Genomic DNA, 25,810 nt, shown 5'->3' on the forward strand with positions numbered 1-25,810 from the left:
GATGATTTTTACCCTCGGTTTTCGAAGAAGTAATCTAAACAGTTTTTTCAGATAAAACTTAGAAACATTAGAACGGTTGATTTTGTAGAATGTTCCCCATCGTTGACCACTTTTCGTTTTCTGTTTTACCTTTCTCTCTAGGAAGGTATTAGAATTGCTGAACAAACCGACTTTCGAACAGAGCCTCGGAGATCCATAGTGTTATATACCATTCGACTCAGTTCGACGAGATCGGAAAATGTCTGTGTTTTACCGCTCAATTTTCTCAGAGATGGCTGAACCTATTTTAACAAACTAAGGCTTGTTTGAAAGCTACTATTGGGCCATTGATCAAGTTCAAAGATCAAATGGCTGTGACTTTTGGTTCCGGAGATATGTTGGTATAAGTGACATAACAGACAAAACGAGTTTATTTTTTATCGCTCAAATGTATATAAGGGTGCCAATATTGTGGGATCACCTCTAATTTCGTTAAGCGCTATTGTTCAAAAGTTTAAACACCTCGATAAAAGTGCACATGCAAAATTTGAGCTAAATCGGACATAGGTAAGGGGTGCTACCCGGCGGTTAAGGTTTGAAAATTTTCGATTTAGAAAAATTACCATAGAAATTTCCGAAATTTAAAAAAATTGTTTATGTCAAACGTCTTAGAATTGCATGAAACGTAGATATTTAGTGTCATCTCAAAAACTTTTTTTTTTTAAATCAACTTCCTGGGATTTTTTTCTAAGTCCCAGAAAGTCGATTTTTCGGAAAAAATTTTTCTTTTTCAAGATGGTGATTTTTCAAGATCTATGAAAATTCCACTAAGTGGACTAAGAAGGGTTTTTCAGATTAGCATCACTTTTCTCAAAGTCAAAAATCAAAATCAAAAATGAGCCTAAATTAGTGTCAGAAATTATTTTATAAAAAGATAAAAAAATCATGAGACTATTTTGAAGAAAGAGAAAGGCATTATCATACCACTAGGTGGATTAGGAAGGGTTTTTTAGATTAGTATCACTCTTCTCAGCCTACTATGTGATATAAACACTGAAGAATGCTTTTGTGAGCTACTCAATTCAATCTGAATCAGTTGGTGTCAGAAATGAGCCCAAATTAGTGTCTCAAATTATTTAATAAAAAGATAAAAAATTGTTTTTATAAGACTGTTTTGAAGAAAGCGAAATGCATTATCACACCACTAGGTGTATTAAGAAGGGTTGTTTTCCATTGCAAACGACCAGCAGCTAGATGACGCAATCGATCCAACTGCTCACAATGCAAATTGATTTATTACTCAACCAATTTTGGTTAAGAGCTTTGTTTTTACCTGGATTCCTTTGCAGCTTTTTCATAAATTGGTGGTCCTAACGGCTACCTAATAAGTAATATACTGAATTTTTATGTCGATTATTTACTATCAAAATGCTGTACGGGATTCATTTCTGGTATTCAGAAGGGCTAAATTGTGGATTTCTCTACGATATTAAACACTGTTCGGAACATTTTTCTCGAACGCAATGCAGCCAATTGCTAGCTTTGTTTGCACTCGTTTGTTGCGAAAAGTGTAGAGAAAAATACTCAAACAGGAAAAAAAGTTATTGAGAAATCAAATTTGGAATAATTTTGCTACATTTTCGTGTTGTGAAATTTTTTAAAATGCACCCAGGTTAGCATAGTAAAGAAAGACGTAGTCCTACGTCAAAACTATTTGCCAACACTAATTATGTCTTCGACAGCAACCAGTGTAACATACAAAACATGTTCGTGCTATTGTTGCAACTATTTGGGAACCTTCGGAGGTCTAATAAATAGAGAGTAATAAACAAATCTAATTCGCTTTGATATTCAGTTGTAAACAAACTTCCAGTTGGTTTGCAACTTTCCGAGAAGAGTGGTAGATGTTCCGGTGGTTTCGAATCGATTTTGATTCAAGGGACGGGTAGGGCCTGAACGATGAAAACAATCATCATTTTTGCGAACTTTTTCCAGAACTATCGTTCAACAAAATAAATTCAAATGTTTTGCATGATAAAAAGCATCATTCGAACAACATTTTGTAATTTTTTTTTTTTTAATATTGAGAAATAAGTCGGTGAAGAGATATTTTTGAGGACGCTTCCTAAAAATCATGATTTGCGGTGTCCACTGTATTTCAGGGCAGACTAATCAGAAGTGAACAAATGGACGCAGCATAGTTATAGAAGAAGTTTTTTCTAGGCCCCAACGTTTCTGTTTGATTTTTTTTTTAATTTTTTCAATTTTTGGTGGTTGTTCAAAGTGAAAACTACGATTTTTCACGCAAAAATTCGCCATTCTGTAGTTGTTAAACCTCCCCAAAGTAACAAACAACGAAAAGGAAAACGTTGGGGTCTGGTTTTTTCTATTTAGAAAATGTGTGCAAAAATTGAAAAAAATTGGTGCAGTAGTTTTTGAATGACGATGGACATGGACTTTCAAAACCTGCTTTCGAGAAAAATGCGTTTAAATTTTTTGTCTATAACATTGATGGTAACAATTTATTACTCCAGTGAGCCCATAGGGTTTAAAATTTTTAAAAAAATTATATTCTTTCTTTTATAATTAATTATAATGAATCATTTCAAGAATGTTTTGTCAAGTTTTGAAGTCAATCGAAGTAGAAATCTTGGTCCTGTGCGACGAGCTCTTGCTTCTTCGTAGAATGAGATAGCCATAGATAAACTTCCAGAGTTTCGTTCCAGTAGGCTTGTAAATTTCACAGAATATTTTTGAAATGTTTTACTATAAGACAATATAAAGAAAATAATAAATGATTTTCAAAAGTGTTAGACCCTACCCGCCCCTTAAGAACCTAATTTGTCTTATTCGATCGATTTGGCTCCCTCTGATTATAATCTGTTCTCAAACCGAAAAAGATGACTCGTCATAGATTACTTTAGCCCATGGGAGCAGATCATCGATGCCGCGAAGGAGTACTAAGCAGACTCCTTCTTTTCGAAAGAAAGAACAAACAGTTTGTTAGAAGAAAACAGGTTTTGTTGTCGTGAATACGACAATTTACGTTGTCGTATCCACGGAAACAAAAGATTTATTTCAGATTTTACTATTATATTTACAAAGTAGTCTGATTTTCTTCCGATTCACTTATTCTAACGAACTGTTTGTTCTTCCGTCCGAAAAAGAAAAGTCTACTTAGTACTCCTTCGCGGCATCGATGATCTGCTCTCTTTACTATGGGACGCAAATCGTATTCAGTTGCTTAATACTGAATCAGGATTCGCGAACTAAATTTTGGATTGATTTCTGTAAATGAATTCTAAAATTGAATTCCGAATTCAATCTGTTTCACCTGGATTCTGCACCTAATTTCAGATTTAGAATTCAGTTTCAAAATTCTGTTTCAGAATTTAGTTCCAGAATTCAAAGCCTGCATGCTGGAACTGGATTTCGATGCTAAATATAGTTTCGGAATTTAAATTGAGAATTCAGCTCTAGAACTAAATTACAACTGAATTTTGAAACTGTTTGGTTCTTGAACTCAGGTTCAGTTTTGGAATTCTATAAATCGGTTCTTCTTAGAACTATTATTATATCGCCATACAAAAAAAGGCGGGTGGATAATGTCAGAGACATAACTGGATGTCGTGAATACGAAATCAACTGACATGTTCCTTAACACTACCGAATATCAATTAGTTGATCAGTTGTATGAATTATGCAAGCATTTCCCTTTTTCCCATTTTTCACAAAAACAAAGAAGGCTTCACTTGACCTCGGTTACTGTGAATTTCACACAGCGAAAAGTGCACAAATCTAATCAAACTGTTCTAGATTTACACTAAACTGAGGATAATTACCTTCGATTAGCGAAGAAGAAATCCTAATGGTTCTTTAGAAAACTTTTAGAGCCATTACAACGGCTGGTTTTGCGTGAAGCTCTCCACCGTTGTCCTCTTTTCGTTGTTTTTTCACCAATGCAAACGACTAGCAGCTGTGACGTAATTGCTCTTGTCGGAAGCGAAACTAACTTTGCAAACGACACACAATACATCTGCTCGCTGTGGCGATAGAAACCAAACTGATCCAATTTTTGTTGAGGGTTTCTTTTAACGTGATTTTGTTTGTAGCTTTCTCACTAATGGGCGGTCCTAACGGCTATAAAAATAGCAGCATATAGAATTTTAATGTCGATTATTGCATTTCGGATTTGCATTTCATTGAAAGAAACTATCCGGATGCTGTACGGGATTCATTCCTGCCTTTCAGAAGGACCAAATTGTAGAACTCACTACGATATTAAGCAACATTTTTCTCGAACGATTTGTTGTACAGCAGCAGATATTTTGCTCTCTTCCTCAGAACGCGTTCTGATTGGCTGGTATTGACATGGGTCAAATGAGACAGGTTTTTCAATAGTGTACTATTGAAATATTTCAATGCTGTTGCTATATATGTTTAAGTTGAAAAATTTCGATTCTATCGGTAGTTAGATTATATAAATCCTTCAACAAATCACTGAGCTATGAGCTTTAAAAATACGAGAAAGGCAAACGCTCCTTATGAATTATCCTCTTTGATACTCGTTTATACCAAACATTTCAGAAAAGTTTAATTTTGAATTATTTGAGATTATGTCACACAACTGAATATTTTATCATAAAATTGTGATCATATTTCCGATGACATGTTGCAAAAATTATGTTGATTCGTTTGATACAACAAGAGATATTCACGATCAAAAACTTATCACTCTCTCAGAGGGTACATTTTGAAAAGGCGCCCCATAGCAAAGTAAGTCGTATTCACGACAAAGGTGTTCAACGATGGGGAACATTATGCCCTTTTAATGGCTGCAAATGTCATCTAAAGAACTATAAAGATTGCTTCTTTGCCAATCGGATATAAAAACTATCAGTTTAGTGCAAATCTAGAATAATTTGATCAGCTTTGTGCAATTTTCGCAGTGCGAAATTCGCACCAAACGAGTGCGAAGATGACCAGCATTTGACTGCTCCGAACAGTGTTTAATATCGTAGAGAACTTCACAATTTGGCCCTTTTGATAGTTTCTTTCACTGAAATATGCAAATCCGAAATGAAATAATCGACATTAAAATTCTGTATGTTGCTATTTGTTATACTCTATTCCCGTTTCAAATTAAATTTTCTTGGAAACGGTGCAGAATATAGAAAAACCCACCTGACAATGTCTTCGAAAATTAGTTGAGAATATTCTGTGAAATCTTCAGAATGATTCATTGAGTATTTTTTTTCTGAATGAAGAACTGCTGAAAATTGGAACGCTCGGAAATGCATACCTCTACTTGTTCATCGAATATCTTGGCTTTGAAGGCTTGTATCATAAATCTACCGTGGCAAAGTCTAGATAATTTAGTTTAGATGCGATTAGTACATAAAAACATATATGTTATCGCGTTAAAGTCTCGTATTTTTATGTGAAACAAAGTCAGTTTCAATGCATCCGCCATTTTTTTCGCTTTGGTTTCCTGATAGTATTCTGAAAAAAGAGAGAGAAACTAAATTGGCTCGACAAGGCTGCCAAACACATAGACATTCAATCTTTGTGAAAGTTGCATATTTTTTCATTGTTTTTTAGAATCCTACATGGACATTTTGTTTAACCCATAAGATAGATTAATGTGATAAAACTTTTCATCAAAATAATAAAATGTATGCTGGCAATCCGGTACAGTTTGCTCATTTACGAGAGAGTACAAGAGAAATACGATGCGCAAAGGGAATTGAGCGAGCCACGTGGTCGATTTAAAACTCACCCGTCTGTCCTCAGACCTTGATGACAAACCAGAAATGATATCTTCATGACAATAAACAAATTGATAAAACGATAGCGAAGGCTAAATTTTTCATCACTCAAAAAATAATGTTCAAGTTTAGGAGATTTCTAAAATGACACATCAAACTGGTCACCCTAAAGACCAGTCTTGTGCACTTTCAAGCGCAATGAATGAAGGAGCGAGCTCGGAGAAAAATATTGTTTGTTAATCCGCAAACAAGCTTTCCCGAGTCGGTGGAAGCTTCATGCTCCGTTGGACGGTTAGTTGCTTGATGAGTCTCGGCCTGGGGCCAGGTCCTGAAAGGCTGTCTGGTGAACTGAACTGTGGAGCTGCTCTAGCTCCCAGCTGGCCAATGAGACTGTGACAGTCGACAGTACCGACTTACTTCTGGAATTCCCCGGTCATCCTCCTATCGACCGGTTTAACGGAGCGTAGTCCGATTAAAAACGAATTTCGTTGCGGATATTTTCCCATTTTTCTGAGCGCCTGGACCAAATCCCTCATCTGACAGTGGGACACTGGGTCCGTTCGCTTTGTCGTGCTCGGTGCGAGAATCCAACCCGATGCAGTGCTTCCGAAGGAAGCGATAGAATAATGAATGTGCAAAGGATTTCGTGAAATCCAATCGCAATCGTCGTCCGAAATTGCTCGAGGAGAAAACCAATAGTAGTACGGCAGAAGATTGAAGCGATGTAAAATGCAAATGGAACAAGAGTTGTTTGAATTTTGATTGAGCTACTGCAAACACAATTTATCAAATGTGTTTCCCATTCCAACAACGATGAGTCGGAATTTTGCAATCTGCATAAAGATACCCGACCCCGGAAAGTGCACTCAGCTTTTAATCGTGGCATCACAAGAAACAAACAACACAACGCAACACAATTGATTTCGAATTTCGGCAATCTCTGAACCGATATCTCTGTGCAAACATTCCAGAAGATATTTTTTTCCGATTGTCACTCCATTGGAATCGACACGTTCATGGACATGGATATAATGTGTGTCATCAAATCTCGTTCACTACTTTGCTGATCCCGGGTTTGCTACTAAATGTGCACATGATTCCGACCGGTTTATCCCCCCGAAAGCACGTCGTCGAAGAAATATAAAAGCTTATCCTAACCATCCGTTGACACTTCTAATGTCATATCCATGGGAAGAAGCTATCCTCGCTTACTCCCGGAATCCGATCCATTTTCCACTTAATTCCATCTCATATGCCACCACCACCACCCACAGTCGCCTGCCGTCGCGCCACAAGACTTGGCAAGACTTTTCCCGATACCATCTGTGATGTAATCGAATAATAGTTGACATTATCATACCCACATATGTGCATAAGAAGGGTCGTTTAAATGCGATTATTTGGTCTGACTCGGCTCGATTCGGGACAGAACCGTTTGTTTCTCGATGCGATGTGAATCCAACGTTTCGACACGCTGGCAGTTGGCTCTGGGTGGAAGGGTTTCCGGCAATGTTTGTGTGTGTATTGTTTCTACATTTCGGCTGAACTGGGTGTGGCTTGTAGCAAGAGGTCGCCGCGTCTGTTGTTATTGGGACGGAATAAGGTTAAATCGAAGGGATATATCTAATGGTTGCCCTTGTTCGCAGCACGGGTGGGAGTTTGAAGTGAAAGCTAGACTAGACGAAAGTAGATCATCATCAGCAAGAAGGGAAGGAGACAATGCAAGGAAGTAAGACTGTAATTACAAAGTGACATTTGCAATTTTGAGAAAAACACTCTCTATTTGATCAATTTGATTTGATACACCGAAACCTCCATTTACGAACTAAACGGGGGTTCGTAAAAAGAGGTAGTTCGTAAAAAAAGTTTACGTTATTTGGGATTTGGTTCGTAAAAAAAGTTTACGTTATTTGGAATTTACTTCGTAAAAAAAGTTTTGTGTGATTATTGTGGAAACCGCGCATCATATGTTTATTTTCGGAACGGATGTGAAGAGTAAGTGCAAGAAAATGATGTTTGGGCTCGTTTCAAAATCCAAGATGGCGGCCTCCGGTTTATTGAGATTGCCTAAAACCCCTAACAATATGGGTATCTTCGGAACGGAATTGATGAGTAGATGTCGGAAAACGATGTTTGAAGTGGTTCTGAAATCCAAGATGGCGACTTCCGGTTTATCGATATTCCTTGAAAACCCTTGCAATATGAGCATTTTCGGAACGGAATTGATGAGTAGATGTCAGAAAACGATGTTTGAGGTAGTTTTGAAATTCAAGATGCGACTTCCGGTTTGGTGGTTTGTTCCTCAAAAACCCTTACAATATGGGTATTTTCGGAACGTGGTTGATGAGTAGATGTCGGAAAACGATATTTGAGGTGGTTCTTAAATCCAAGATGGCGATTTCCGGTTGATTGATATTCCTTGAAAACCCTTGCAATATGGGTATTTTCGGAACGGGATTGATGAGTAGATGTCAGAAAACGATGTTTGAGGTGACTCTTAAATCCAAGATGGCGACTTCCGGTTTTTTATATTCCTTGAAAACCCTTGCAATATGGATATTTTCGCAACGGGATTGATGAATAGATGTCAGTAAACAATGTTTGAGGTAGTTTTGAAATTCAAGATGGCTACTTCCGGTTTTTTTGATATTCCTTGAAAACCCTTACATAATGGGTATTTTCAGAACGGGATTGATGAGTAGATGTCAGAAAACAATGTTTGAGGTGGATTCAAGATTGCAACTTCCGGTTTCTTGATATTCCCTGAAAACCCTTACAATATGGGTATTTTCGGAACGGGATTTATGAGTAGTTGTCAGAAAACGATGATTGAGGTGGTTCTTAAATTTAAGACAGTAACTTCCGGTTTGTTGATATTCCTTGAAACCCCTTACAATATGGGTACTTTCGGAAAGAGATTTAAAAGTAGATGTCGGAAAATTATATTTGAGGTGGGATTCCTTTAAAACACTGTACCGTTCCGAAAATATCCATATTGTAAGGGTTTTCAAGGAATATCAACAAACCGGAAGTCGCCATCTTGGATTTCAGAACCACTTCAAACATCATTTTCCGACATCTACTCCTTAACCCCGTTCCGAAAATACCCATTATGTAAGGGTTTTAAAGGAATATCAACAAACCGGAAGTAGCCATCTTGGATTACAGAACCACCTCAAATATTGTTTTCCGACATCTACTCATTAACCACGTTCCAAAAATACCCATATTGTAAGGGTTTTCGAGGAATATCAACAAACCGGAAGTCGCCATCTTGAATTTCAAAACTACCTCAAACATCGTTCTCTGACATGTACTCATCAATTCCGTTCCGAAAATACCCATATTGTATGGGTTTTCAAGGAATATCAACAAACCGGAAGTCGCCATCTTGGATTTAAGAACCACCTCAAATATCGTTTTCCGACATCTACTCATCAACCACGTTCCGAAAATACCAATATTGTAAGAGTTTTCAAGGAATATCAATCAACCGGAAGTCGCCATCTTGGATTTAAGAACCACCTCAAATATCGTTTTCCGACATCTACTCATCAACCACGTTCCGAAAATACCCATATTGTAAGGGTTTTCGAGGAATATCAACAAACCGGAAGTCGCATCTTGAATTTCAAAACTACCTCAAACATCGTTCTCTGACATGTACTCATCAATTCCGTTCCGAAAATACCCATATTGTATGGGTTTTCAAGGAATATCAACAAACCGGAAGTCGCCATCTTGGATTTAAGAACCACCTCAAATATCGTTTTCCGACATCTACTCATTAACCCCGTTCCGAAAATACCCATTATGTAAGGGTTTTCAAGGAATATCAACAAACCGGAAGTCGCCATCTTGGATTACAGAACCACCTCAAATATTGTTTTCCGACATCTACTCATTAACCACGTTCCAAAAATACCCATATTGTAAGGGTTTTCGAGAAATATCAACAAACCGGAAGTCGCCATCTTGAATTTCAAAACTACCTCAAACATCGTTCTCTGACATGTACTCATCAATTCCGTTCCGAAAATACCCATATTGTATGGGTTTTCAAGGAATATCAACAAACCGGAAGTCGCCATCTTGGATTTCAGAACCACTTCAAACATCATTTTCCGTCATCTACTCATCAATTCCGTTCCGAAAATACCCATATTGCAAGGGTTTTCAAGGAATATCAATCAACCGGAAGTCGCCATCTTCGATTTAAGAACCACCTCAAATATCGTTTTCCGACATCTACTCATCAACCACGTTCCGAAAATACCCATATTGTAAGGGTTTTCGAGGAATATCAACAAACCGGAAGTCGCATCTTGAATTTCAAAACTACCTCAAACATCGTTCTCTAACATGTACTCATCAATTCCGTTCCGAAAATACCCATATTGTATGAGTTTTCAAGGAATATCAACAAACCGGAAGTCGCCATCTTGGATTTAAGAACCACCTCAAATATCGTTTTCCGACATCTACTCATCAATCACGTTCCGAAAATACCAATATTGTAAGAGTTTTCAAGGAATATCAATCAACCGGAAGTCGTCATCTTGGATTTAAGAACCACCTCAAATATCGTTTTCCGACATCTACTCATCAACCACGTTCCGAAAATACCCATATTGTAAGGGTTTTCGAGGAATATCAACAAACCGGAAGTCGCATCTTGAATTTCAAAACTACCTCAAACATCGTTCTCTGACATGTACTCATCAATTCCGTTCCGAAAATACCCATATTGTATGGGTTTTCAAGGAATATCAACAAACCGGAAGTCGCCATCTTGGATTTAAGAACCACCTCAAATATCGTTTTCCGACATCTACTCATCAACCACGTTCCGAAAATACCAATATTGTAAGAGTTTTCGAGGAATATCAATCAACCGGAAGTCGCCATCTTCGATTTAAGAACCACCTCAAATATCGTTTTCCGACATCTACTCATCAACCACGTTCAGAAAATACCCATATTGTAAGGGTTTTCGAGGAATATCAACAAACCGGAAGTCGCATCTTGAATTTCAAAACTACCTCAAACATCGTTCTCTGACATGTACTCATCAATTCCGTTCCGAAAATACCCATATTGTATGGGTTTTCAAGGAATATCAACAAACCGGAAGTCGCCATCTTGGATTTAAGAACCACCTCAAATATCGTTTTCCGACATCTACTCATCAACCACGTTCCGAAAATACCAATATTGTAAGAGTTTTCAAGGAATATCAATCAACCGGAAGTCGCCATCTTCGATTTAAGAACCACCTCAAATATCGTTTTCCGACATCTACTCATCAACCACGTTCCGAAAATACCCATATTGTAAGGGTTTTCGAGGAATATCAACAAACCGGAAGTCGCATCTTGAATTTCAAAACTACCTCAAACATCGTTCTCTGACATGTACTCATCAATTCCGTTCCGAAAATACCCATATTGTATGGGTTTTCAAGGAATATCAACAAACCGGAAGTCGCCATCTTGGATTTAAGAACCACCTCAAATATCGTTTTCCGACATCTACTCATCAACCACGTTCCGAAAATACCAATATTGTAAGAATTTTCGAGGAATATCAACAAACCGGAAGTCGCATCTTGAATTTCAAAACTACCTCAAACATCGTTTTCTGACATCTACTCATCAATTCCGTTCCGAAAATGCTCATATTGTATGGGTTTTCAAGGAATATCAACAAACCGGAAGTGGACATCTTGGATTTCAGAACCACCTCAAACATCATTTTCCGACATCTACTCATTAACCAAGTTCCGAAAATACCAATATTGCAAGGGTTTTCAAGGAATATCAATCAACCGGAAGTCGCCATCTTGGATTTAAGAACCACCTCAAATATCGTTTTCCGACATCTACTCATCAACCACGTTCCGAAAATACCCATATTGTAAGGGTTTTCGAGGAATATCAACAAACCGGAAGTCGCATCTTGAATTTCAAAACTACCTCAAACATCGTTCTCTGACATGTACTCATCAATTCCGTTCCGAAAATACCCATATTGTATGGGTTTTCAAGGAATATCAACAAACCGGAAGTCGCCATCTTGGATTTAAGAACCACCTCAAATATCGTTTTCCGACATCTACTCATCAACCACGTTCCGAAAATACCAATATTGTAAGAATTTTCGAGGAATATCAACAAACCGGAAGTCGCATCTTGAATTTCAAAACTACCTCAAACATCGTTTTCTGACATCTACTCATCAATTCCGTTCCGAAAATGCTCATATTGTATGGGTTTTCAAGGAATATCAACAAACCGGAAGTGGACATCTTGGATTTCAGAACCACCTCAAACATCATTTTCCGACATCTACTCATTAACCAAGTTCCGAAAATACCAATATTGCAAGGGTTTTCAAGGAATATCAATCAACCGGAAGTCGCCATCTTGGATTTAAGAACCACCTCAAATATCGTTTTCCGACATCTACTCATCAACCACGTTCCGAAAATACCCATATTGTAAGAGTTTTCGAGGAATATCAACAAACCGGAAGTCGCATCTTGAATTTCAAAACTACCTCAAACATCGTTTTCTGACATCTACTCATCAATTCCGTTCCGAAAATGCTCATATTGTATGGGTTTTCAAGGAATATCAACAAACCGGAAGTGGACATCTTGGATTTCAGAACCACCTCAAACATCATTTTCCGACATCTACTCATTAACCAAGTTCCGAAAATACCCATATTGTATGGGTTTTCAAGGAATATCAATCAACCGGAAGTCGCCATCTTGGATTTAAGAACTACCTCAAATATCGTTATCCGACATCTACTCATTAACCAAGTTCCGAAAATACCCATATTGTAAGGGTTTTCGAGGAATATCAATCAACCGGAAGTCACCATCTTGGATTTCCAAAATACCTCAAACATCATTTTCCGGAATCTACTCTTTAAACCCGTTCCAAAAATACCCAGATTGTAGTAGTTTCCATGGAGTCGGAAATCGCTTTCGATGAATGATAAAACCTCTTTTTACGAAGTAGGTTCGTAAAAAAAGTTTACGTTATTTGGGATTTGGTTCGTAAAAAGAGGTACGTAAAAAGAGGTAACGTATAAAAAGTGTTCGTAAACGGAGGTTTGGGTGTACAGCGATTTTCATTAAACGCAATCAAATCAGAGGACTCAGGATTCTTAACATAGTTCCTGGGACTATGTTTGAATTCGTCATCATCACGGAACACTGCTTCTACTTTTTAGAGTGAAAAAATGAAACTATCTTTAGTAAGCTTTTGGAGTCTCACTCTGGTGATTTATAACCTTTTATCGGTACCCAACGCACGGCAACAGACTGGAAAAAGATTAACGGAAGAAACAGCAGAAATGAAAAATTGCAAACAAGTTTACACAGACAGAAAAGTTTACACAGAGACAGAAACTGTTGCTTTTTTCCATTTATCGTAATTCTTTTGCATATCGAATAACTCGGCAATCACTGATGATGAAAAGTGTATTTTTACGTAGGACTATGTCTTTCTTTACTATGCTCACCTGGGTGCATTTTCAACATTTCACTACACGAAAAAGTAACGAAATTACTCCAGATTTGGTTATTTTATAACTTTTTACCTGTTTGAGTATTTTCTCTAACTCTTTCACGGGACGAATGGAAGAAGGTGTGAGACTGTTGTTAAAACCTCGTTTATTACGTCAACATTATTTAAATAGTGAAAAAATAGGTCCAAATATGAAACATCAAAATCAACCTAGGTCTATAAATTGACCCTGTTGCAGGTTTGCTAGCTTTGTTCTATGATAATCCATTAACGAAAACACATCTAGTATGTAGACTTCCATCTACGTCAAGACAATGGAACTACACCTGGCATTATTCAACTTCAGTCAATGCTTCAGGTTCCGTTCCTTAACCCTGCAGAAAAAACAATAACTAGTTCTTCTATAAGCATATCTGCTGTAGAGCGTTCGCAGAGTGAGATTTACTTCAAACAAGAGCGATTGCGTCATCCAGCTGCTGGTCGTTTTCAGTGCAGAAAAAAAAACGAAAAGTGGACAATGATGGGGAACATTCTACAAAATCAGCCGTTCTAATGGCTCCAAATGTTGAAGATTACTTCTTTGAAAATCAAAAACAAAAATCATCAACTGAGTGCAAAACTAGAATTCGTTCGAGACGTCAGTTTAGACGTTACACTTCATGTGTAATTAAAAAGTGTCTTGCAAATAGCATTAACTTTACGTCTGCTCAGCGGATTATGTTGATCCGGGGGTTCGCGTCAGCATAATCTGCTGACGCACTGATAAGTCGAAGACGTAACGTAAACTTAAGAATTAGAATAATTTGTTTAGCTTTGTGCTACTTTCGTTATGCAGAATTAGCACCAAATAAGCACAAATAAATCTAGCATTTGACCGCATCGCGGTCGAGAAAAATGTTCCGAACAGTGTTGAATATCGTAGAGAATTCCACAATTTGGCCTTTCGGAAAGCCGGAATTGAAAAGCATTTTGATAGTTTTTTTCATTCAAATATTGGGATGTATGAATGATTGAAATATATGAAATATATTGTACGTTTTTTGTTACGATTATATTTCTGTAATGATTTCTTCTAGGTCGAAGCTCAAATTTACAAATGACTTTGACTGGCGCCCTTCTTCCTGAAATAAAAAACATAATCATCCGAAACAAAGTAGTCCTTTGCAAGATTCCGAAGCTACTAACGGTCCGTTTTCAGGACCCCGACTGTAACGTAAATAACTTATTTAGAAAATTATCCTAAACTGTCGCTCGAATTCCTAGAATACAAAATCTTGACCCTTTCGGCGAAACGACTTTCGGCGACACAATTCTGTACGCAAATCGACGGCAAACCACTTGAGTCGAGAATCTAAAAAAAAAAGAATCTTTTTTAATCCTCCTAGTGGTGTAATGCTGCCTTTCTCATATTACTTATATTTTCATAAATATCACTAAGAGATCCAGTTATGAGATTTTTTTTTTCAATCTTGAATAAAATAAGAAACTTTCTTTGGGTATGAACTTACGTAACGTTTTCAATTTGTAAACAGTTATGCCAAGTTAATAAGATTTTTTCCTTATTTTGCATCGTCACACTGAAATAATTGAACACCCTTTACCCTATCGTTCCGGAAACTTAGCCCTCCGGGCCAATTTTCACTAATCAATTTTTCAAGTGATTGCGTAAACTTTCTACATGAGAAAGGCAATAAGTGTATTTTTATAGAAAAGCAACGTTATTATGACTTTGAAATAACATTAACAAGTAGGTACAAGTTGAATGAAAGATTTACAGATTTATACATTTTTCACCAGAAAAATGTAGATTTAAATGTGGCACGTTATACGAATTTGAACAAAACACGCGTACCAGTTTTGCATCGTCATTTTGAATGACGATTTAAATGTTTTGACACTCAGCGCCCTATAATTTCGAAATCGGAAGACGGATCTGGATGAAATTCCACAGTATATTTTAAGACCATGAGAGCTTTAATTTGAATCATGTTTCGTGGAAATCGCTTTAACGGTTGCTGAGAAATCGAGGTGAGTTCCGTTGTATGAGATTTTTTTCACTATTATCGGTGCGTTCGGGAGCGGATACCGGGTACTAGTAGTCCTGAAGTAGTTTTACATATTCACTAACTAACAAAATCTGTCACTAGATGAATTTAGCAGTGAGTGCATATCGTTTCGCCATCACTTTTGAAAAAATACTCATGAAATTGAAAATTTTGGCTAAGCGCACCGAATTGGAAGTCGGATCTGGTTCAACTTTTCGGGGACTTTTTTGAGAATTTTAAAACCTTTTATTTGCTTTTTAGTTTATAAAAATCGGTTGAAACTGTGTCCGCATTTTTTTCATAAATTTTCACATATTTCCTTGTAATTCCGAAACCAGAAGTCGGATCCAAATGAAATTCAGGAACTTAGTATGAGACTATAAGACTTTTTTCGTGAATCTAAGTTTGTGAAAATTATTTCAGCCATCTCTGAGACACGCATGTGACTATTTTGTTCCTTTTTTTTTGATGCCAAAAATAGTTTTTTGCCCTGTAATTCTGGAACCGAAGTGGAATCGAGATAAAAAGTAATAGCAGTCTAAGAGACTATAAGATCTTCCATTTGAATCTGAGTTTCTGAAATTCGGTTCATCAATTTCTGATTGAGATACACACACAGACATTTGCAAATTTTCCTTGATTTTGCGCTTGGTATCTAGGAATTCTTTTTTCTGCAAAAGAACTATAATTTAATCGTCCTTTATATTTTTTACTAAATATAGTTATTATTTGATTTGAATACAGTAAATGTAAAATAAATGTAAGATGACTTATCAGTTCATGAATAAAAACTTTAAACAGTATATTAAAACCTAAATATTTGTCAATTCATTAGTTCTGATTCATGTTTTTCCCACCGATCCTTCCTTATGAAAATCCTTTCTTAAGGTCTGAGGGCAGAGGGTCGTGTGTTGAGTTTTAAATCGACCACGTGGCTCGCTCAATTCCCTTTGCGCATCGTATTTCTCTTGTACTCTCTCGTATATGAGCAAACTGTACCGGGTTGCTAGCATGCATTATTTTGATGAGAAGTTTTATCACATAAATCTATCGTATGAGTTGGATATTACATGGATTCAAAAAAACAATGAAAAAACTTTCACAAAGAATGAATGAAACAAAACATGTGTTTATATACAATGAAACCTTAAGGTGAAATGTAGCGGAATGCGAAAATCGCGTTTTTGATCAATTATCCAAAAACTAGACCGATTTTCGAAAAACCAAAAACACTTAAGTTTTCGAAATCAAATTTATCATAACTAAGTATTCTTAGAATTTTGAAATTTTGCTTTGCCGAGCCGTAATTGGTTTTTGAAATGTATAAACGGTTACTGTTCCGTTCCACGGGGATGATTTTAGAACTGAAAAGTAGTGTTTGTAGCAGAATTTCACAAAGAATCTGAAAATGCAACTCAAAATTATAAAATTTTAGCTAAAACAACCGAAAATTGAAAAAGTTTACATAAACTTTTTTGCATTTTTTTTTATTGCTTGCGCGCTGCTTCCTATTGAGGTGGTGTGAGAAATGCACGGTGGGCACGGTGGCATTATATCGTGAGCAAAAATACATATAAAATTATGACGCGAATTTATGCAGCATTCGGTTTTGTGTTGAAATAGAAACGAGTTGAATACAATAAAATGGGTATTGTAAGAAATTGTTTATTTTCTAAGTAACTGTCATTTATAATGCTAATAATGTCCAATTCTGTTGAGTTCAATGCATTGATGTTGCTGAAGCAATAAAGCCTGGCTGTGTGATATCGTATAACAGGTATTACTTTAGATTGTAGCAAGCTACTGAATGAAATGAATACAAGCCAAGTATTATCGTTCATTAACATGATATACAAACAAAGTGATAAACATTGAGGGTAAGCTTCGAGCCAGTCAGCATGGAAAACTTATTGGAATTCATTGGTTTTTCAATTATTATGAATACAATGAATCAACGCTTGATTTTGCTTTCAAAATCCATTGAATAATAAAGAACTACGAAATAATTTTATATTCAATTTCGATCCCCAAATATGTGCTTGAGAAAAGATTCACTGAATAATTTTAACTGCATGGTATGATGAACTATTAGTTATAATTGGAATGTATTAAAAATGTAATCTATGAAATTATTATTTGATGATTTCTGGCACCGGAGGCTTTGGTCTTCGGTTCGTTATCGTTGAAACAGACATTTCTAGACTATATAATTCCGAAAGTCGCTTCCGGAAAAAAGTTAATGGTAGTTTATGGTACTATAAATAGTGATGTCCGAGAAAATGTGCCGCTTTTTATTATTGCACACACATGAGTCGGCCTCTTTGGCTTGGTTTGAAATTTCTTCGGCTGTGTATGTGAATATTTCATCATACCGGTTGCACAAACTATGCTTTGAGTGCAAGTGTTAGTAGATCAGGGCCGCTTTTACACAGGCCCCGGGTCAATCGACCAAAAAAATAAATTAAATGATATAACCGGGACCTTTTTTGCTCTCATCACTTGTTCTCGGGGGTCCTCACACAAATATTGCTTGAGCCCAGACCCATTGAAACGTGAAAGCGGCCCTATAGTAGATGGATTTTTATTCTTGAAACAAGACGCACAAAAGGAAACAGACAGTTCGTCATTTCGTATTCAGCAATTCAGTTGGTCAATACATATACATATAACCTCATGTTAGTCACTCATAATTACTAATGATTTATAGCTCTAGTGTAAGAGTAATCACTAACAATAACGATTGAATTAGGATATATTCAAAGTGTGAAGAATTCAAAAATCCATTACGTCCAGTCTTTTTTACAAGCCAATATAGCGAGAGCTAAGCCCACTGCGCTTAATCATTGTAAAAAGTTCTTGTTTCCATGTGTCCGTTTTTCGTGGTATGCTTTGTGCGACGGTTCGTTCAACTGAAGCGGATGAAATTTTGCGCGCATTTTATGACGCTACATTTCACCTTAAGCCCTGAGCTCAAGTTGTAGATGGAAACGCATGGTATTTAGTTCTAAGGGCACGTGAAATATGATTTTAGAACTAAATACCATGCGTCTCCATCGGATAATGACAATTTGATGGAGACGCATGCTTTTACGAATGAATTATTTTTTTAAAGTCTGATTTTATACCAAATCATCTCCAATTTAAACCCTTTCAAACAGCGTATATCAATTTTTGTTCTGTTTGGGGGCAATTTTTGTCTGAAAACCCGGCTATACCCTTTGATTGATTCTAAGCATGTGACAATCGATTGAACATTCCATGAGATGTCGAAGCAAGTTTCACTTTAGAGTTTTTCGTCATTATTTACGGTACTCCCAGAGCCGGTATTCAGGAACTAGCATAACCCAAAATGGTTCGAATGGTCATAAATTAATACGCCAAACAATTTACATCTTCTATATCGGTATGAATTTTAAAAACTCATCATTCTGTAATTCCAGAATCGGATAAAATTTACCAATTTTGTATGGGACTTTAAGTCCTTCAATTTGAATTTTTGTTTTTGAAGTTCGATTTGGCCTTTTTGAAAAAATGATTGAGCTATGAAAAACGATTCGATATTCGAACCGGAGTTCTAAAATCGGTGTAGCCGAAATCAGTTAAATTCACCTGAGTGTATAGACATCTTTGAGAAATTGTAGTGCGAATTAAATTTTTGGGTATCTCCCGTATCGAAAACTGAATACCGCTTAAACTGAAATAAATTTATTTGGTATTCGACTATCCAAATCTGAAAATTTATGTGAAATGGACCTTTTTATACTAATCACCCTGTATCCCCTAAACCGGAAGTTGGATCTAACTGAAAAGCAAGATGTTTTATAGGATCTTAAGACTTTTCATTTGAATCTTAGATCGGTTCAGCCAGCTACAACAAAAATGAGTTGCATTATTTTAATTTCGTTTCACATATCATCCTGTGGTTCCGCTATCAGAAGTCGGATCCAAACGTAATTCAGGAATCTTGTTTGGGTGTATACGACTTTTCATATGAATCTAAGTTTGAAGAAAACGGTTGAGTCATCTCCGAAAAAAAACGAGTGAAATTATTTGTCACACACGCATTTGCTGATCTCGACGAACTGATTCGAATGGTATATAGGTGTTATGTTCTTCCAGCATTTATTGCTGTAAGTAGTTGAAATCATGGAATTACTCTCAACGTGAAAATGCTGACATCATCTTGTCATTTTTACATCATTGTTTACATGTCATATTTGAACGATTATGTTGCCAAAAATGAACCATGCTAAAATCGGTCCGAGGCAAAAAGTCATAAAAAAATGTTGTTCACAGTCTTTTTGGTACTCAGAAACAATTGTATGTTACATTATAAAAAATCGTGTTTCACGTTGCTCCCAAGCATTGCTTTATCATGAAACGCGTAAAACTCCTACTACTGGAAGAATGCGAAAAGTCGCTTACACAAAAATATCGATATCTCCGTTAAAAATGGGCGGATAACTATCACCGTGCGAAATCTAAGTCTGGAAACATATTCTGTTTTCAAGGTTAATTGTGACAAATATTGTAAAAAAACTGAAAATTTTGACATAAAAAGTAAACATCCGATCTCAAAACCATTCAATAGCGTTCAGGGTGACGGGAAGACCTTTTATTTGCGACTAGTTTGATCAAAATCGGTCCAGCCATCTCTGAGATCTCGACCTCTTAGTTGACAACACACATACAGACACAAGCACATAAACACACACACGGACATTTTCTCAGTTCGTCGAGCTGAATCGATTGGTATATGACACTGGGCCCTCCGGACCTCGGGAATTTTTTCTATAGTTTGAGCGAATTCTTTACCTATTTTTTATATTTATAAAAAAAGGTAGAAAGAAACATGTCAGCTGAATTCATATTCGCGTGAACCAGTTTTGTATCTGGCATTAACCGCCTGTTTTTTTACCGAATCGATATGAAATGCACAATAGCTCGCTTATCGACCAATTGTGATCAACGAATGTGATTTAACAACAGGTTTAAAATGAAAATATATTGAAAAATAAAAAAATTACTTTTGAACCGAGGCCCGGAGAGCCGAATGTCATATACCATTCGACTCAGCTCGACGAACTGAGCAAATGTCTGTGTGTGTATGTGTGTGTATGTATGTATGTATGTATGCATGTATGTGTGTATGTGACAAATAATGTCACTCGATTTTTTCAGAGATGGTTTAACCGATTTTCACAAGATTTATGGTCCCATAGATAGCTATTGAATTTTATTCCGATCCGACTTTCGGTTCTGGAATCACAAGGCAATATGTGCATATCTATGAGAAAATGCACATCCGATTTTCTCGAAAATATCTTAACTGATTTTTATTGGATAAGATGCAAATGAAAGGTCTTAAAATTGATCCAGATCCGATTTTCGATTCCGGAATTACAGTGCGATTAGTGAAAATTTTCAATTTCATGTGTATTTTTTCACAAGCGATGGCTAAACGAGGTGCACATTTTTATAGAATTTACTGCTTAATTCATCTAATTGATAGATCTTGTTAGTTAGTGAATCGGTTTCTACTTCCAACCACACCGGTAATTGGGAAAAAAAGCTCCACTTCGATTTCTCAGCAACGGTTAATGAGTAATATGGAAAAGGCATCGTTACACCACTAGGTGGATTAAAAAAGGTTTTTTCTTTAACTTTTCAAAATGCCTTTGTTTTTTTTTTCTTTTAGTGCATAGATATTTTATTCATTCATTTTTCTACTATTTCTTCATGGACCCAATTCGTGTACCAATTACGGTTTTCAAAAATCACAAAAATTTTATTGTAATTTGAAGAAATTTTCAATGCAAAAGTGCTTTGCTGTTTATAAAAATCTATTCTTAGTCTTGTAAAACAAATGGCTGGTAGTGCTAAACACGTGTTAAAAGTTACATTAAAGTCGGAGCAATATCCGCTGTAATATCTGGAATTGCTCATACATATACGAAAGGAAAAACTAACTTTTATTTAACTGCAAACGCCACCTAACCGGTTCAACATAAACCGCTAAGCAGGAGTGAAGTCGTAAAGAATATTAGTGACGGCTTTCTGTCCAACAGATAGTAATCATAACGGGGTTTAAGTGCCGCATGGGTACTAGTTTGTGCTGACTACACATTACTGTTTTATCTTCGACTCCTCCATCATCAGGTCGCTATACTTTCGGCACTTCGTTGCCACAAGTGTACATATAAATGAAAAGCATTAAAAGCCGAGATTATCACTAAGCAGTTCAATTTGAACTGCTCTGCACGGAATAAATTTACGCCTGCTTAACGGGTAATGGTGAGCCATTAGGTGTCGTTGGCAGTTGACGACACATAAAAATAAGAAAACAATCAGGTGCACTCAGCACAAACTGTAACCCATGCGACACCAAACTCCTTTGATGAAAACAAAAACGTTTTTAGTCGTTCGTTTAGCTAATCACAATTAACATATGTTAAGCAGATTATTTCAATTACAAAAAATGAAAGCACTCAATTGGCGAACAAGATTTGGATGCACCCATTACTTATCAACTCATGCAATTCTTTGAGAACAGAGCCAGGCAAAGCACTTCAAATTCAGTTCTGGTCCCCATCACTTTATTCCAAATCCAAATTCTCGGGAAACTCGGCTCTGCACAACACTCATAACCAGTGTATCCAGTCCACCACTTAATCAGCTTACATCGTTTTGTTCTTCATATGCGAATAGCACCGAAAAATACTCATCACGTAATTAGTTTGACGATAGTCTGCAAAGTGAATAAACGACTGGCGATGCGTGTGGCTCTTTATTCTCCCTCCCGAGAAAAAAGAAAAAAACACGCCGAATCCCGCACTAATCCTGCTGAGATAGGCAACATCTGTCGATGATGGGAATTTCCGTCTATTTGTCTTTGTCGGCGAACGAAAAGTGTGCCATACGTGATTTCGTTACGCCACTTCGGCCACCCATTGTTTTCACTTGCAGCTATCCACAAAATGACCCCCCCCCCCCCCCTCCCGGCTTATGGAATCAACTTTTCTTTAACGCGCCACCGTCCCAATCTCGGTGGGTTCTTATTCACAGTTCATTTTCCACTCAGAGTTTGTTTTTTTTTTTTTGTTGTTTCCGACACACTGATTTCCATCCGATTGCTGATTCGATTTCGAATCGCCATCCAACAAACACTTTTCGAACACGTACCGTAAACTTCATATTTTTTCTGCTACCAGAGAACTGCTACCGGAGGAAAAATCAAGTTTCTCCCAGCAAAAACACACACAATTTTCCACTCACTGCCTTTTTTTTTGGTGCTTTGTTTCCAAACACCGGTTGACCCGTTATAAAATTCGATTTTGCAATCTACACTTCTGCCACCACTAAACTTTTGCGCTTTTGAGATTCCGAATACCGATCGAAAAAAACCAATCCGGAATATTTCACGTGAGTGACACTGAAAAGCCGTTCGAAAAGAAAAGCCTTTTTCTTCTTTTCTTCGGAGGCCCGTTTCGACTATTACCACATTTGAGGGGTACACCGCGATAGACTAAAATTGAATTTTCCCAGCGTTAGAGTTTTATATATTTTAATAACAATTTCGCCACTTCTGCTGCCGAGTCGAGTCGGTAGCATCCACCCCCCTTCTGGACAGTTTTCCGGACAGATTATCGAGATGGGTACGGAAGGGAGAGGGTGACGTTTCCCCCCGGTTGCATTACACTCTCACTCTCGAAGCATCGCAGAGTAGCAACGGTAAGACGGTGCGGTTGCAAATTAAAATTTGCAGCTCGTTTAGTTCGACTTCGCGCATCGACGCGCACCAGCAGAGGAGGAAGAGGTTTGGTTTGCGCGGTACAGCCCCGGATTGACAGAGAGCTGCTGCTGCTGCTGCTGCAGGGGTGCAGTGAGTGCATACCGCGAACCGATTACCTGTTGGTACACCAAACAGTCAGTCTAGGCACACGCCACCTGCACAAGGGCTACTGTAAACAATGACCCGAAAACGGTGCGGTAACGATAAAGGGTTTCCAATAGATCCGATATGGTATATGGAAAGCAGTCCCACGGCTCACACTAGCTTGGCCAAGTCAGCAAAGGATATTTACTCTTCCTTTCTGCAGTACATCGTAGCAAGTTGCGGAGCCTGCCGAAATGCAATTCCGACCACCATGACTTTTGTTTTACATAAGAAGAGCAGGATTTGTTTGTTGTTGGTTAACATATATATGATAGTAAAGTACGGAATTTTCAAGACGCTGATCTTCAAGCCACCGGTAGTTGATATACCATAATTGACATTGTGAATACGACTATGTTACAACAAAAGCACGAACATGTTTTTTTTTTATATTACACTGGTTAAAAGAAGGTGACAGCAATGTTTCTTCATAACATAATTAGCAAAGAAATAATTATCTAAGTTTCCAATCACCGAACCTTTTTGCCACATTGAGCTCACTATCATTTATAAGTTATCGTCAGTTAATCATAGCTATGCTTTTAACTACTAAGTTGAAAATGAGTTTAATACTAGACTAAATGTCCATTTCGTTTCGATGCGCTACCATAAAACCACAATATATGGATTCAGAATAGATCTCAACAAAATGAACATTATCTTCATGGTGGAACTTAAAGTCTTAACAAATATTCATTCAGTCTACATGGATAATTTTCGAGCGTTTGGAAGTTACGTTCACTTCATAACATGCTTTTAATATCACCATGAACAAAGTTTATTTGAGGGCGTGTTAGAAAACATTTAACTAGAATTGATGTCCACTCGATAATTTGAAGTTAGTTGTAAATTTTAAGATCAGTTATTCTAGTATGTTCTTGCAACGGAACCTAAACTAACCTTCAACTTATTTTTAACCGATTTCCTACATGTCATTATTTACTGGTCAAAACTGCGCGATAGGCTAGTTGAGAGTAACAAATTTTCTGTTGCAAACGGGTCACAAATAAGTTGCAGCGACAAAAAATTGTTACTTATGCTGACCACCATTTTCGTCCAATAATTCTTGCAATGCGGCGTTTTCAAACTTTTTTTGCCATTCCAAAGAAATCGAGATAAGTCGCCGTCGTTTGACATCTATTGGAATCTATGTAGACATCTTTTGGAATCTATGTAGAACCAGGATCACTTTAGAGAAGTTCGTCATTCCAACACTAGAAGAAACGCAAAAACCGGCTATCTCCGCGAAAGCTGGATATAAGTTTTTCTGATACACACAGACATTACGGAAACTCGACGAGCCAATTCGAATGGTATATGACACTCGGATATCTGGCTTTCTAAATGAGGAAAGAAAAATCCAACGACGATGTTCCCGACAACAACAGTGACGACGAATCGTCAATGACTAAGATGAAACTTAGGCAATCAGTATGATTCCTTTAGTCCTTAAAGAAACATCCAAAGAATAGTGCTAAAAATGCTTCAGTGCTATTCAAAAAATTGCCATACGTTAAAGACAATGGATGCAATAAGCAACCGGTTTTTTTGAATAATGTGTATTTTTTTCCTGGTGAATGGTGTCAATCTCAAAATTATAATAGTTTCAAAATGGCATCAAAGGGCGAGACGGCCGACTATCAAACAGCCTTCATAGGGTCTGTTGCTGACGATAGCCAGGCAGCGTGAGCGATTGGCAAGGTAGAAAAGGCCACAAGTGATCATAAATATACTCTCCTACCCAGTGCTTGAGTGCTAGGTATAGAGCAAGAAGACTAGTGTTTTTTTTTTGTCTTTTGAACAGAGATGATGTTTGGATATAGGGTACCGGACGTGAGGCGGCTAGGATTTACAGTCTGTTACATAAGAGCGTGGTTACGACTACTCGCGATCGGTAAAGTGGAATGGTGTGATTTTTTTTTAATACAGAGCGCGGTAATGTCCTTCATGCAATGCGAGAATAAACTAGCTGATTATTGTCACCGGTCAACAGGTCACAAATCACATTTTAATCTGTTTCCGACAATACGCTATTTGGAAAGTTGTCGACATTTTTCACATCTTTAAAACGATTCACCAACCTACTCACAAACTGTTTCGACTTCTTGTATTTCGCCGCGGCTGCTGGGGTCATTTTGGGACCTTTCGGGTGCGAGCACAAAAAAAAACTGCTTCGAAGCGCGAAGCGTACGCGGTACTCATTTTGGAGATCGAACTGTAAACAATAGTCAGCTGATTTATTCTCGCATTGCATGAAGGACATTACCGCCCTCTGTGTTAAAAAAATCACACCATACCACTTTACCGATCGCGAGTAATCGTGACCACGCTCTTAAGTAACAGACTGTAATCTGGTGTCCGACACTTGACGTATCTCAGAATAATAACCAAATTTACAGCAGTTTTTGGCACCATAAGGCTTTTCATATGAATCAGAGTTTGAGAAAATTGATTCATCCGTCTCCGTGAAAAGTGAATGCATACATAGAAACAACCAATTTTGGATCACGTCGAACGTCGGGTTTGCATATCCTTCCTTTA

General features: G+C 37.2%; 1 protein-coding gene across 1 annotated transcript in view; it reads right to left on the reverse strand.

The window, feature by feature from the left end:
* Nucleotides 1-23,225, reverse strand: part of LOC131428582 (putative uncharacterized protein DDB_G0271606) — a 149,457-nt gene extending 126,232 nt beyond the window's left edge. The window contains exon 1 of the mRNA XM_058592628.1: nt 23,031-23,225. Coding sequence (XP_058448611.1) covers nt 23,031-23,225 — 195 coding nt within the window. The remainder of the gene's footprint in view (nt 1-23,030) is intronic.
* Between the last annotated feature and the right edge of the window lie 2,585 nt (nt 23,226-25,810).

This window comes from Malaya genurostris, chromosome 2 (genome assembly GCF_030247185.1).
Source record: "Malaya genurostris strain Urasoe2022 chromosome 2, Malgen_1.1, whole genome shotgun sequence".
NCBI classification, from domain to species: Eukaryota; Metazoa; Arthropoda; class Insecta; order Diptera; family Culicidae; genus Malaya; species Malaya genurostris.